Source organism: Chrysochloris asiatica, unplaced genomic scaffold (genome assembly GCF_000296735.1).
Source record: "Chrysochloris asiatica unplaced genomic scaffold, ChrAsi1.0 scaffold00100, whole genome shotgun sequence".
Taxonomy (NCBI): Eukaryota; Metazoa; Chordata; class Mammalia; order Afrosoricida; family Chrysochloridae; genus Chrysochloris; species Chrysochloris asiatica.
The window spans coordinates 7,606,144-7,622,228 of NW_006408618.1; the positions used below are offsets into that span (position 1 = coordinate 7,606,144).

The 16,085-nt window shown below is 38.4% G+C and overlaps 1 protein-coding gene across 1 annotated transcript in view; it reads left to right on the forward strand.

The window, feature by feature from the left end:
* Positions 1-16,085, forward strand: part of PAPPA2 (pappalysin 2) — a 536,466-nt gene that overhangs the window by 459,870 nt on the left and 60,511 nt on the right. The window contains exon 20 of the mRNA XM_006867073.1: positions 15,473-15,544. Within this exon, the coding sequence (XP_006867135.1) occupies positions 15,473-15,544 (72 nt within the window). The remainder of the gene's footprint in view (positions 1-15,472; positions 15,545-16,085) is intronic.

A 16,085-nucleotide genomic window follows, 5' to 3' on the forward strand; every position in this document is an offset into this window, starting at 1 on the left:
TGTGGCCTTAATAGTTAATTGAATATTTATTTTTGTATTTTTTTATGCTTTCTGATTGCCTCCAGATAGATGTGATCAGGATGTGGGCTTTCCTTTTCACTCTTCTTATTGCTTAACTCAGAGTAACTTTCACAGGTGTTGTCTGCCTCCCTGGTATATGGCAGTTGGTAATGGGTCTTGCCTGGATTTTGTTGTTTTATAGAATGTGATTGTAGCTTGACTATATGGCAGCAGTTGCTGTGTCTTCTTGAGTCATATAGGGAGAGAAAGAGTCCTCCAAAGGTGGAATGTAGAGCATAAAACATCAAAACAGCAACAGAAAAAAAAACCAAAAAACCACCAAAACAACAACAAAACTAGATTGGATACTGTAGTCCATAATCGCAGAAAAGGGAGTGAAGAGAGAGAAGAAAAAAAAGAAAAATCTGTAGCATAATATGAGTATGACTTTAATGTCCTCTTTCAGCTTCTTGCCTTCAAAGCTGTCTGATAGATTTCAAGATGCCACTGTTGTTTGTTACACTGTACCTCAGGATTTAATTTAGTTTTTGGCCTGTTTTGTTTTTAAACTCTCTTTTCCTCTTCACACCCCTTGTTCTGGCCTTTTCCATATTAAAAAAAAAACAGTTCAGGGCTGGTTCTTGGGCTGAGAGTATCTTTGTGCCTGCATCGCAGAAGAATCTACCTGGAGGCAGGGGTGTCCACTCGCTCAAGCACCCCCTCTAGTCACCAAAGCAAAATCGACAAAGTGTATTGTCCACCTTTGCTCCGAGGTTCCCATGGCATTTTCCCATGGTGTGTCTGCTCCCCCACTTGGTCTTGCCATTTGGTCTTACCCAAGTTGTTGGCTCTGGGCCACTAAGCCCAGCAGATTCAAAAGTACATGAGTTCTTACTTCTGCTACAAGTTCCACTAGCTATAAGCCTTCAAAGTTTAAAAACATTCCATCCTATGTGTTCTGCATTTTGGATCTTTGCCCTGAATCTGCTTTGTCTTGTATTCTGTGGTATTGCTGATGGTGAATTTCACTGCACCTCTACCCTAGCTGCCATCAAGCCCCATCTCATCTACTTTCCTTTTTTAATTGACAATCCAGTCTCATTGTTTTAAGTACTATCTATGTGCATATGGTTTTCAGTGAATAAATATTCAGAAGTATTTCGTCTTGCCTTCTTCCTAGTCTGTCTTTGTCTGAAAGCTTATTTGAAACATGTCTACTGTGGTTGGTCCTGCTGGTATTTAAAATGCTGGTGGCATAGCTTCCAGAATCACAGCAACACACAACCACCACAGTATAACAAACTGACTTATGAATAGCACTGGAACACTGTCATTGCCAGATTATTGAATATTAAAACATGTTAAAGAGCTCCAGAATATTGTCAGATATAGTGCCAGAAGATGAGCCCCTCAGGTGGGAAGGCACTCAAAATGCGACTGGGGAAGAGCTGCCTCCTCAAAGTAGAGTTGACTGTAATGGTGTGAATGGAGTAAAGCCCTCAGGACCTTCATTTGCTGATGGGGCATCACTCAGAATGAAAAGAAACAGTTATAAAAATTCATTAATAATCAAAACATGGAATGTAAGACGTATGCATCTAGGAAAATTGGAAATTGTCAAAAATGAAATGGAAGGTATACACATCAATATCCTAGCCATTAGTGAGCTGAAATGGACTGGTGTTAGAAATTTTCTATCGACAATCACATGGTTTACTATGCTGGGAATGACATACTGAAAAGGAATGTTGTTGCATTCATCATCCAAAAGAATATATCAAGAATAGTTATGAGGTAAAACACTGTAATAGAATAGTATACATCTGCCTATAAGGAAGACCAGTTAATTCAACTATTATTCAAATTTATGCACTAACCATTAAAGCCACTGATGATGAAACTGAAGAATTCTACCAACTGAAATTTATCAAACATTCAATGAAGATGTACTGATATTACTGGTGATTGGAATGCAAACTTTGGAAACAAAGAGGAAGGATCCTTTATTGGAAAATATGGCCTTGGTGATTGAAACGATGTTGGAGAGTGCATGATAGAATTTTGCAAGACTAATGAATTCTTCATTGCAAATACCTTTTTTAAACAGCATAAAAGATGACTATATGCATGGACCTCACCACATGGAATACACAGAAGTCAAATTGACTACATCTGTGGAAAGAGATGGTGGAAAAGCTCCATATCATCAGCCAAAACAAGGCCAGGGGCAGACTGTGGAACAGACCATCAATTGCTCATATGCAAGTTCAGACTGAAGCTGAAGAAAATTAAAACAAGTCCATGATAGCCAAAATATGACCTTAAATATATGCCACCTGAATTTAGAGAGTATCTGAAAAATAGATTTGAAGCATTAGACACTAAAACCAAAGACCAGAAGAGTTGTGGGATGACATTAAGAACATCGTACAGGAAGAAAGCAAAAGGTTGTTGAGAAGACAAGAGAAAAGGAAAACACCAAAATGTATATCAGAAGAAACTCTGAATCTTGCTTTCAAGTGTAGAGATGCTAAAGCAATGGAAGAAGTATGGAGGTACAAGAGCTGAACAGAAAATTTCAAAGGTCAGTTTGAGAAGGCGAAGTCAAATATTATAACAAAATATGCAAAGACTTCGAGTTAGAAAACCAAAAGGCAAGAACACGCTCAACATTTCTCAAGCTAAGGTAACTGAAGAAAAAATTCAAACCTAGACTTGTGGTATTGACGAACTCTATGAGCAAAATACTGAATGATGGAGAAAACGTCAAAAGAAGAAAGGAATGCAGAGTCACTGTATCAAAAAGAAATGGTCGGTGCTCAAACATTTCAAGAGGTATATGATCAAGAGTCAATGATCCTGAAGGAAGAAATCCAAGGTGCATTGAAATTGACAAAGAACAAGGCACCAGGAATTGATAGAATACAAATTGAAGTCTTTCAACTGAAATTTCAATTGAACCTTTAGTTCAAATCTTTCAACAAAGTGACACGGCACTTGAGGTACTCACTCATCTATGCCAAGAAATTTGAAACAGAACTACCTGGCTAATTGGCTGGAAGAGACCCGTATTTGTGCCCATTCCAAAAAGAAGTGACTTAATGAAATGCAGAAATCATTGGACAATATCACTGATAGTCCATGAGAGTAAAGTTTTACTAAAGGTAACAGAAATAGTTACAACCATGCATTGACAGAGAACTTCCAGAGGTTCAAGCCAGTTTCAGAAGAGGACATGGAATAAAGGATATAATTGCTGACAGACGGATCTTGGCTAAAAGTAGAGAATACTAGAAAGATGTTTACGTGTGCTGTACTGATTACACAAAGGTTTTCGATTGTGTGAATCATGACAAGATATGGACAACATTGCGAAGTATGAGTATTCCAGATCACTTAATTGTGCTCATGAGGAACCTGTACATAGACAAAGAAGTAATTGTTTGAAAAGAACAAGAGAACACCAAATGGTTTAAAATCAGGAAAGGTGTGCACCAGGGTTGTATTCTTTCACCATACTTATTCAATCTGTATACTAAACAAATAATAAAAGAAGTTGGATTATTTGAAGAAAAACATGGCGTCATGATTGGAGGAAGACTCATTAACAACCTGTGATTTGTAGATGGCACAACTTTACTTGCTGAAACCTAAGAGGACTTAAAATATTTATTGATGAAGATCAAAGACCACAGCTTTTGGTATGGGTTGCACCTCAGTGTAGAGAAAACAAAAATCCTCACCACTGTACAAATAAATAGCATTCATATAAATGAAGAAAAGATTGAAGTTGTCAATGATTTCATTTTGCTTGGAGCAACCATCAACACTTCTGGGAGCAGCAGTCAAGAAATTAAACATGCATTGGACTGGGCAAATATGCTGCACAAGACCTCTTTAAAGTGTTGAAGAGCAAAGATGTCAGTTTGAGGACTAAGGTGCACCTGACCCAAGCTGTGGTATTTTCAGTAACTTCATATGCATGTGAAAGTTAGATAGTGAATAAGAAAGATTGTAGAAGAAGTGATGCATTTGAGTTACAGTGTTGGAGGAAAATATTGAAAGTACCATAAACTGCCAAAAGAATAAATAGATGAATATTGAAAGAAGTACAGTTAAAGTGTTCCTTGGAAGCCAGGATGGCCAGACTTTGTCTTTCATACTTCAGACATATGGCGCAGTTATTTGAACAGAACATGGGAACACTGAATGGTTTAAAATTAAGAAACTTGTGCGACAGGATTGTATTCTTTCACCATACTTATTTAACCTGTATGCTGAGCAAATAATCTGAGAAGCTGGGTTATATGAAGAAAAACGTGGTATCAGGATTGGAGAAAGACTCATTAACAACCTGCAATATGCAGATGATACAACCTTGCTTGCTGAAAGTGAAGATGACTTAAAACATTTACTGGTGAAGATCAAAGAGCACAACCTTCGGTATAAATTGCATCTCAATGTAAAGAAAACAAAAATCCTCACCAATGGACCAATAAACAACATTCTTATCAACAGAGAAGAGATTGAAGTTGTCAAGGACTTCATTCTTGGATCAACTATCAACACTCACGGAAGCAGCAGTCAAGAAATCAAACGAAGTATTGCACTAGACAAATCTGCTGCATAAGACCTTTTTTAAGTGTTGAAGAGCAAAGATGTCAACTTGAGGACTAAGGTGTGCCTGACCCAAGTCATAGTATTTTCAGTAACCTCATATGCATGCAAAACCTGGACAGTGAATAAGGAAGACCGTAGAAGAACTGATGCTTTTGAGTTGTGGTGTTGGAGGAGAATATTGAAAGTGCCATTTGCTGCCACAAGAACCAACAGATCCGTTTTGGAAGAAGTATAGCCAGAGTGCTCCTTTGAGGCCAAGATGGCCAAACTTCGTCTCTCATACTTCGGATATATTGTCAGGAGGGACCAGTCACTGGAGAAGGATACAATGTTTGGTAAGGTGGAGGGTAAGAGAAAAAGAGGAAGACCACCAATGAGATGGACTGGCCAAGTAGCAGCATCGATGGACTCAACCACCACTACCACTATGCAGTAAATGCCTGCCCGTCAAGGTGACTGAGGAATATGATCTGAGCAGTTGGGACAGTCAAGGGCAGGCATAGGGTTTTCACTGACTGATTTTCTAGCAGTAAATCACCAAGCGTTTCTTCCCAGGCACCTCTGGAGGAACTAGAACTGCCATTGTTTTAGTTAGCAGCCTAGAGCACTGAGCAATCATTCACAGCACCCAGAGACTCCTATGGTAATACTGATTTCCCATTACACTATAAATTTCTTGAAGGAAGGAATGTCTTACTTATCCTTCATTCCTCTTATCTTCTAAAAGTTGAAATGAAAAATCCTTTCAGAATGTGCTTGCTGAATAAAACCAAATACCGCATGCAAGATAATAACTCCCACCTCAGCAAAGTCATTTATTAAAACAAACCTTTTTCTTTTTCCAAAAAGCACGTGTAAGGTTGAAATTTTATGATTGTCCTTAACTACTGTGTCAAGAGAGAATTTCATTGTATCATGTGACTTTACAAAAGGAAAATTAAATGTCTTAACTGACTTGGTATAGTAGTGGTCCTTTAGGGATCTGATTTCCTGGAGGGAGTTTTGTTGTTTTGTTTTTTACATAAAGTAGCAATTGTTTGCATGTAAATAAGTTTTTAAAATTGTGTTTGAAAGAGTGTTTCCTTCTGAGACACAAAAGCATCCATCACACCATCTCATTTCCCTTATTATCTTGCTCCATGAATTCATTTTTCATTAACAAAACAATGTTTCTTTGTTTTTGTTTTTAGAAATATACCAATTATAAATTCTTACTCTACTGCCATTGAGTCAATCCAGACATGTAGTGACCATATACAGGGTTTATGAGACTAACTCTTTAAAGGAGCCTCATCTTTCTCCTATGGAGCTACTGGTGGGTTTGAGCAGTCGATCTTGCAGTAAGTAGCCCAATGCCTAACCCACAGGGCTCCTTAATTATAGATTGTTGTTATTAAGTGCTGTCGAGTTGATTCCGACTCATGAAGATCCTGTATAGGATTTCCAAGGAGCAGCTGATGGGTTTGCTCTGACAAGCTTGTCATTAGCAGTCCAGTGCTCATCCAATAGCACCACACCAGTGAGAATCAAGTGAAGGAGACTTTCCTGTGGCTACACATATTAAATTTATAAAGAGCATCAGGCCACATGAAATCCCTGTCTCATCACCTCAGGTGTTCAACAGAATTGTTCAATCATATAAAATCTTATAATTTCTGACTTTATTTTCCAAAATTGGTCCTGAAAGGATTAATAGTTCCTTAAATAAAAATAAAATGGTTTAAAAGGAAGAGATAATGAAAAGGAGAAAAATGTACCCTTGAAGGGCTACAGTTTTCCAACTGAATGAACTCACCTTCCCTCTGGCCTACAACTTCTTATTCCCCACAACCCCAAAGAGCCACTGTGCATAGCTGTACAATTATGTGTAACAGCTCTAGTAATTCTGACTGTGAATCAGTGGAAAAAGAGCAAACCATGTACCCGTGGGTCATGGAGTCATTTACTCTTAGTTTGAATGAATCTCAGGGCATCAAATCCCACATCCTCACTAGAGGAACCTGCAGAGAGAATGGACACCAATAAGTAAATTACAGAATAGTGCACCCAAGTTCAAGAACATATGCAATAAATTCTATATTTTATTTAGGCTTGTCTACATACGTACAAGTGAGAAAATCTTTACAAACCTGGGCAGCAGCTGAATGTTGTGGTTTCTTGTAATCAGCAGCCCATTTTCTTAAGTGCCTATTCTTGTTAAACCTTCAAGATTAACCATTAGTCATGGGATCTTTAACCAGATATTTAATCAGGGAGCAGGTTTCATACCATCCTTTATGACCATCCTAATTACCTTTAAAAGAGCCCTGGTGGCATAGTGGTTTATGAACTGGGCTGCTAACTGTTAAGGTCAGTAGTTCAAATCTACCAGTCTTTCCTTAGGAGAATGAGAGACTTTCTGCTCCTGTAAAGATTTACAGTCTCGAAAACCCTACACACGGTTTCTATGAGTCAGAACCACCATCAGTTATTTCTAAGGAGTCCCTGGTGGTACGTATCATTAAGCATGCTCCTCCTATCTGAAAGGTTGGCAGTTTAAATCTACCGAGAAGCCTTCAGATGAAAGCCTGGCATTCTTCTTCTGAAAGGTTGCAGCCTTGAAAAGCCTAGTGAGCAGTTCGATTGTGGGGTTGTCATAGTGAGAATCAACTCAATGGCAACTGGTTTAGTTTAATAACCTTTTTCTTGTGTGTGTTTGTTTTTTTAATGTTTTATTGTGAGTTATGTGATAGTTTACATGGGGGAACATTAGTTTTACATTCAACCTATCGTATATTGTTTAATTGCCATGGTTACAATCCCTTCCATGCATCATCAACCAACCAAAGGGTATACCCTACAAGCCTGCCCCCCGGTTGTCAGCACACAGCCCCTCCCCCTCTCTATGTCTAAAGTCCCCAGCCTCTCCATCTCTCCACGTCATTGTCTCTGCCTCCATCTCTGTTGTCACTGCTTCTCTCGGTAGGTTTTCGTTCTTCACTCTTCTCCTTTGATGGTCCCAGGGACCTCCGCACCTAGACTGCAAAGTCAATCACTCACCTCCTTTTGCTACAAAACAACTACATTTACATTTCCAACCCTCATAATCAGTCCTGATAACAATTATTCACTATTGTATTACAAGATACCTATCCACATCTCCTTTCATCAGCCCTGCCCAGACAGATTGGATACTACTCAGTGGAGATTCTACCTTCCTCCATACCCTCTGGATCTAGGCTCCCTCATGAAAGCTTGTAAGCCAGTCACTTCTTGACTTTGTAGCCCCCTCCCTCCCATTTTGCCAATTAGTTTAATAACCTTTAACTAGTTAGTCTTCCTTCTTTTCCTCCTCCCTTCCTACCACCCTCCCTGCCACCTTCCTTTCTTTTCCTTTTACTTCTTGCTTCCTTAAGATTTGTTGTTGTTGTTAAAGTGCCGCCAGGTCAACTCCGTCTCAGCAACCCTGTATAGAGTTTCCAAGGAGTGGCTGTTGAGCTTGAACCGCTGACCTTGCAGTTCAAACTGACTTTGCAGTCCAGTGCATAGTACCCTATAAAATCCCAGCCAAGAGAAAATCTTAAAATTGATCTTCTCATGAGCCCTTTTCCTTTTGGGAAGTTAAAAATAAATAATTGACATTTCATTGTAAACAATCAGTTCATCTGAGAAGTTGCTTGCCAATAATGTAAGAAATAATTGTAATCATAAAATGCATGAGAGTGATATTTAACAAATTCAAAATAATTGTCACCAGAGGGAGGGGAGAGGAAGGAGAATGATTTCAGAGAGATGTGCCTAGGAGACATTAGTTGAGTCTGTGTTGTTGCTGTTAAATGCAGTTGAGTTGGTTCTGACTCATAGTGACCCTATACAGGGTTTCCAAGGAGCAGCTGGTGAGGGCCAACTGCTGACCTTATGGTTCAAACCAACCTTGCAGTCCAGTGATTTCTTTATCCCAAAGCATCACACCAGGATTCCTGTAGTGACTTACAATACTCTGGAAAGAAAAAAATTTGATAAAGCTGGACAGAGAATATGAGAATTTTCTATTATTTACCATAACTTTAACTTATAAAAGTAATATGTACTATTGTAGTTTATTAAATGTATTCCAAAATATGTTAAGTGAAATAAAGTAAGGCAGTTAAATAAATAAGAACAAATCAAAGAGCAGAATAAAATGATAACATTCTACGATTTAAGGAAATTTTTTAAATTGCATGCACATGCATATACACAAAACATCTCTGTAATGATACACAAAGGAACAAGAAATAATAAACGGAAAGCTATGTAGCTTAGGAATGGGACTATGAGAGCAATTGGTTACCCTTTTATTGTTGGTTGTTGTTGTTAAGTGCCATCGAGTCGATTCCAACCCATAGTGACCTTGTATAAGGTTCCCAGGGAGCAGCTAGTGAGCTTGAACAACCGACCTTGCAGTTCAAACTACTTTGCATTCTGACACATTAGCCCACAGCACCATACCAGGACTCCTCTGGTAGGTGCCATCGAATTGGATTTGAGTCATCGTAACTACGCAAATGAAATGTTGCCCAGCCCTGTGATGCCTCACAATCACTGCTGTTTGAGTCCAGTGTTGTAGCCACTGTATTAATCCATCTCATTGAGTGTCTCAGCTTTGCCAAGAATGATGTCTTTCACCAGTGATTAGTCCTTCCTGATGACAGGCTCGCCTCTAAGGAGCATTCTGACTATACTTCTTCCAAGACTGATTTGTTTGTTCTTCACACAATCCATGGTACTTTCAGTATTCTTTACCAACACCACAATACAAATGCATCAAATCTTTTTCAGTCTTCCTTAATAAATGTTCAATTTCTGCATGCATATGAAGCAACTGAAATTACTATGGCGTGGGTCATAAGCACTTTAGTCATCAAAATAACATTTTTTCTTTTGAACATTTTAAGAAAATCTTTTGCAGCATGTTTGCCCAATTAGTCATTTGCTTTCTTGATTGCTGATTTCATGGTCATTGATTGTTGTCCTAAGAAGAATAAAATCCTTGAGAACTTCAGTTTCTTCACCGTTTATTATGATGTTCATTGATCTAGTTGTAAGGATTTTCATTTTCTTTATGTACAGGTACAATCCATTCTTTTTTATTATTATTATTAAATGTTTTTATTTTGGATTGAGTGAAAGTTTACAGGGCACATCATCAGCTTCACATTCAATCATTCATACAGCTTGTTTCATTACATTGATTATTATTCCCTCCATATATCATCAGTTAACAGTGTTTCTCTCTATCCTCTTTAGCTTTTTTTTTGGGCGGGGGGGGGGAGGGCGGGGGTTGAGGGTACAATCCGTTCTTAAGACTTAAGTCTTTTACCTTCATCAGCAAGTCATCTTAATTTTCAACAAGCGAAGTTGTGTCATCTGCATATCTCAGGTTATTAATAAGTCTTCCTCCAATTCTTGGATTTTTGTTCAGCATATAGTTTGAATGCCTAAGGTGAAAGAATATAACCCTGCCATGCACCTTTCCCAATGTTAAACCATTCAGTATATCCTCTTGTTCTGCTCAAACAACTGTGGACCGGTTCTGCATAAACACAATTAAGCGTTTTTAAATTCCCATTCTTTTCAATATCATCCATAACTTTTTATGATATATACATTTGAATGTCTTTATGTAGTCAGTAAAACACAAGTGAAAGTGATAAAAACATCTTTCTTGTATTCTCTGCTTTCAACCAAGATCCAACTGGTATCATTAACTATAACCTTTGTTTTAAATCCTCTTCTCAACACAGTTTGAACTTCTAGCAGGTCCCTGTTGAAGGACAGCTGCAGCCATTTTTAAATTCTCTTCAGCAAAATTTTGCTAGCATGTGATATTAATAGTATAGTTCAATAATTTCCACATTATGTGTGATTGCCTTTCTTTGAAGTGGGCATTAATTTGAATATTTTTCAGTCAGTTGGAAAATCTTCCAAATTTCTTGACATAGATGAGTGAGTGCTTCCAGTGTTGCAACTGTTTATTGAAGTCTCTCAATTCCCTCATTTCCTGGAGTCTTGACTTCTGCCAATGCCTCAGCACTGCCTGAACTTCTCTCTATACAAGCTTTTCTTGATTGTATGCTACCTCCTGCACAGGTTAAATACTGACCAAATTCTTTTAGGTACACTGACCTTCTTTTGATGCTTCTTGGATCATTCTCCCTTCCCACCCCCATTGTTGTTGTTGTTGTTGTTCAGTTGCATCGAGTCAGTTCCGACCAATAGCGACCCGAGGAGCAACTGCTGAGATTGAACTGCTGACCTTCCAGTTCAAATGACTTGGCAGTCCTGTACATTAACCCACAGCACCACACCAGGACTCCTATATTTCCTCAACTTCCCGGGTTTTATTGACTACACAAGTCATTCAAATGTATAGATCATGACACATGTTGTGGATGATTTTCTCCCCACAGAATATTCCAATATTATAAGTTAAAGCTTGAATTTTCCCTTCGGTTCTTTCAGATTGGGAAATATTAAGCTTGTTCTTCCATTTTGTTTTTCTAACTCCAGGTCTTTTACGCATTTCACTAGACTAGTTTGTCTTCTCAAGGTGCCCATTGAAATTATCTGTTCAGCTCTTGCACTTTATTTCTTCTGTTTATCTTAGCTATTCTGAACTCAAGTGCAAGTTTCAGACTGACTTCTGACATCCATTTTGATCTTTTCTTTCTTTCCTGTCTTTTTTTATGACTTTTTACTTACTGATGTATTCTTTTATATTTTTTTAATATTTTATACCATGAACATGTCTCACCTAATAATAAAACTACATAAAATACAAAGATGCAAATAAACAAGAAATTATGGAGAGAAGAATATTAGAAAAAAAAGAAGTAAAAGTAAATGAAGATCCTCTTCCTTTCTTTTTTCTCTTTGTTTCTGTGGTGAAATGAATAAGTCTTTATGTGATCCTTTTCTCTGACTCTTTGGAAAAACAGCCTGAGAGATTTTTTGCCCTAAACCTTTGCCCTAGTTTTCTACTCAGAGGATTTATTACTTTTGTCTAGGTTGACTGACATTTCTTGGGTACACTGTAAATGACTGGGTTTGATACATTTAGTCTGGTCCTCTCTGTAGCCTGCCCTTTGATTGGTATACACCTTGCAAGAATTAGTCAATTGGACTATGCAAATGAGGTGAGTTGTGGTGGAGCTGTGTCTGTTATGTAAATTAAGTGACTGTGACCTACTGAGAGGGGATTGGTCAGTTCCTGGCCCTGGTGGAAGGGTCATGCGTTGCAATGTATGAAGAATTTATTTATATATATACCCAGCCCACAACATTTGGCAGATAGAAAGAAGCAAGAAGAGAACAACATGAAGAAGCAGAAGGAAGTAAAGCAGAAAGAAGTAGCAAAGAGAGAGAGAAAGAGGAATCTCTTAAAAGAGCTCTAACAATGGTCAATGGTCAAAGAATGCAACACTGAAGATGTTGACAGGTGCCCAAACCCCCCAGCTCCAGAAGGGGCCCAGCACCAGATCTGGCAGTAACAGACTACAGGGCCAAGATGAGCTTGTCCTCAGGGGTCTGAGAAGAGCTGAGAGAGTTACCATGCACTTTCAAAGGGAGACTCTGCCTACTTGCCTGTTGATCCTGATTCCAAATTATAGCCTGTTCCTTAATAAAGCATTTACCTTTGAGTTCTGTGTGGCCTTTGCAATGGGTTATTGAACCCAACAGAGAAATAGTGTCGCAGGAGGGACAGTTGGTTAAGAATTGGTGAAGGCTGGAGAGTGAAGGTGTGTCTAACCTCCACCTCATAGAGATCAACTTTGAGCTGATCTTGATTCCCATAATCCCTCTTAAATTAGACAAGTTCTGATACTGATCCTGTTACTACTCTGACCATTTTACACTTCCTTTGTTTCTGTTTTGTTTGTTGGTTGGTAATAAATGTGTAGAATTTCTAAAGGAAGTAAAGAGACCCAGACTCCTTCATTTGTAAAAGCAGTAGATGGGTGGACAGCTGGGAAGGTACAAGAGGAAATGGTAGAATGTCTGGTGAATTCTGATTATGGTCATCATGTGAGGGCACCAAGGCTAAATATCCTTTTATGTTGTGGAATTGCAGTTTTCCAACTACATTCCCAACCAGAGTTTGAACTTTTCAAAGGCAGTCACTAGGTTTGTGGATCTTCATAACTCTTTTCACTGAAAAATCTGATTGGTAATAAATGATCTTATATATATGCTTTGTCTAAATTTAATGGCTAACTGATTAGAATGGTGGCATGGAGGTCCTTAGTGAATGAAGCATTACGAAAAGGAATAAAGTTGCCATGCATTCCCTTTCAAGGGCAAAAAACACTGTACATTTTTGCCATTACTATAAGCGTAGTGGCTACGAGTTGGGCTGCTAATCTCACAGTCAGCAGTTCGAAACTACCAGCTGTTCCGCAAGAGAAAGATGAGGCTTTCTGCTCCCATAAAGATTTACAGCCTTGGAAACCCTGTGCAGGGTCGCTATGAGTCAGAAACAACTCCACGGCACATAACAACAACAACATTATCTAGGGAAAGCAACAGAATATATTTTAAATAATAAAACTCATGATCAATGCTGGGTAGAGTTACAGTGGAACCTGCTTTAAAACCTCAACAATAATCATTTACACTTAACAGAGCTGTTATTTATATGCAAAAGGTCCTGTTTAAATGTTTTAAGTGGAGTAGGATAACTCATAACTCACTCCTCACTCATCACCCCCTACCCCCCTGCCCCCAGCCCAGCCTGTAGGTTGAACGTGAGTCTTGTGATTGTTTATTCTGTTTAAATTTTTTTTTTAGTGCAATGAAAATATAAGACAAGTTACATTCTACATTTTAATTTTAGAGTTTTGAATATCAAAATGCTTGTGGATTTATGATATTTATTTTCCCTTTAATAAAAAGGTGAAGAGTTTTACTGTATGGTAATATTTCAGTAAAATAGTGCAGATTGCCATGGTTGTGACTAACCAGCAAATACATACCCATATTACCATCCAGTCCATTCTAACTCATAGGAACCCTATAGGACAGAGGAGAACTACCCATAGGACCTCCTAGGCTATACTCTTTACAGGTACAAATTGGCAGGTCTTTCTCCCACACAATCATTGGGTGGGGTCTAACTACTAACATTTTGATTAGCAGCCAAGCATTTAAGCATTGTGTTCCTTGTTCTTGTTGTTGTCGTGTATCATCTAGTCAGTTCCGACTCATAGAGACCCTATTTGGAGTCTCCAAGGAGCAGCTGGTGAGTTTGAATCATAGTTTTTATGATTAGAAGTTCAGTCCTTATTCTATAGCGCCACACCAGGATTCCATTATGCTATTTGTGTTAAGTGCTATCTAGTCTGTTCTGACTCATAGCCACCCTGTCTAGGGTTTCCAAAGAACAGTTGATGGGTTTGAACCACCAACCTTACAGTTCAAACTGAGCTTGGGATCCTGTGCATTATCCTGCAGTACCATCTCATGATTCCCTTGTGTTATTAGGGTTCCTTATACATTCATGTCCCTACATATTAATCTCTAGTAAATATCTCCAATCTGATTGTTACACAGGGTTAACATTCTAAAATGTGTAGTTATTGGGGGTGTCATCTTGTGTAAAGCTCATGTCACACCCCATATTATCTTTCTTCCTATTGCACTGAATTCCTATTTCACTAAGTTAAAATGTATGCATGAAGAGTGCCGAAGTGTGGGTTGGTAGCAGGCTTTGGAGAGAATTCCATTTTCTTTTTGAAACTTGCTATGGAGCTTTCTCTTCCTTCAGTGCATCTTTGGACATTTTAAAATCAAAATATTTGCAGTGAAAAGTTCAGAGAAAATGAGTTATTAACATTTCAGCAAAGAGTAGATGACTGAATATTTGTTTCCATCAGCTGTTCCATGAAAATGCCCATGTGGAATGAGACAGTCAGTGGTGTTTCATGATGTCTGCACTCCCATCATCTTTAATGTTGGCACCATTGTGAGTCCCAGTGTATTTGTTCAGAACACAGCTGTATCTCTTGTATTCCCTACAAGAGATAAATAGTACCAACAAGCCTTATAAAAAGGACAATTTTGCTCCAGTCCTTGCTTGGGCACTCACATCCTTTGATCTAGAATTTCTAAGATCGATGTTAATTAGCCAGTTTACTTACTTCTTATATAGGTATATTTCTCAGCATTTTAAAGTCCATTTTCCTTCTTTTTTGAGTTTTTTTCTTTCTTTCTTCCTTCTTGTGGTTGTTGTTGAGACTATACACAGCAGAGCATACTCCCAATCAACAATTCCTACATGTACAATTTAGTGGCAATAATCACATTCTCCAAGTTGTCCAAACATTCTGACTCTCAGTTCCTAAATTGTTCCTCTGCCATTAGCATAAGCTCCTTGCCCCACAAGATTCCTATCTGTTCTTTGGAATTGCCATTGTCAATTTGATCTCTTGTAGATAGTGCTTCTTGATCAACACAACCACGTCACGACTTCCTGTAACATTCTTGAAAACTCATAACAAACTTTCCAAAAAAATTGAATTGCGTGAGTACCATCAAATTCAACATGTCATAATATTTAGAATGCTTTTCAGTAATACCTATACCAGTCTGAAAAATTTGGAATGGTTAAGAAGAAGGGGATTATGAAGGAGCCAAATGAGCCTTGTGCTGAGAGTTTCTGGCTTGATAGCATACCTCAAGATTAGACATAGTTCCATGGGAAATGTCATTCAGACTTAGGCTTTGATACTTAATGGATGGAGATAGGATGGTGGGGTAAACTTAGGATTTGCCTTCTCTCTCATTGACCAAGCGTCTTTTTTAAATTTACCATCCCTTTCTTCTTCCCTTCTAGAGCATCATATGTACTGGAAGGCGGCAGTGGTACCCAGACCCCTACTTGATCTACTGCATCCAGTCATGTGAGGTAAGGCAGCCTTCCCCTCACCAAACCCAGACTAGAATCCACTCTACTCATAGAGACCTGAGTCCCTGTGCATCACCATCCTGTTCTCTCACCACCCTCCTTCCTCCACTTTATTTTTAATCTCTTTAAGTGTAGCTCCACAACCCCACTTTTATGGAAGCTAGTATTTTGGGCTTTCTAAAGTAAAAGCTCATGGGCTCCACTTAAAATGCCTTTAATAATAAAAATAAGTTAAAACGCAATAGGATTGCTTATGGTTTTGAAATTCTATAAGTGGGCCCCAGAGGCATTATCTACAGAAAATTCTGTCCCTGTCCAAACATCTGACACCGATTTGTTAGATAACTTTACCACAATATCAGCTCAAAATAACAGTCAAGCTCATTAATCCTTTATTTAATGTGTTATGACGTTACATGAAAATGACAACAACTGCACTTTCCTTACTTTCATTGATTAAAACTGTCCTGTTGTTGTTGCCATTGAGTCAGCTCTGACTCAACAGAATGAAACACTCCCTGGTCCTGCACCATCCTCCCAG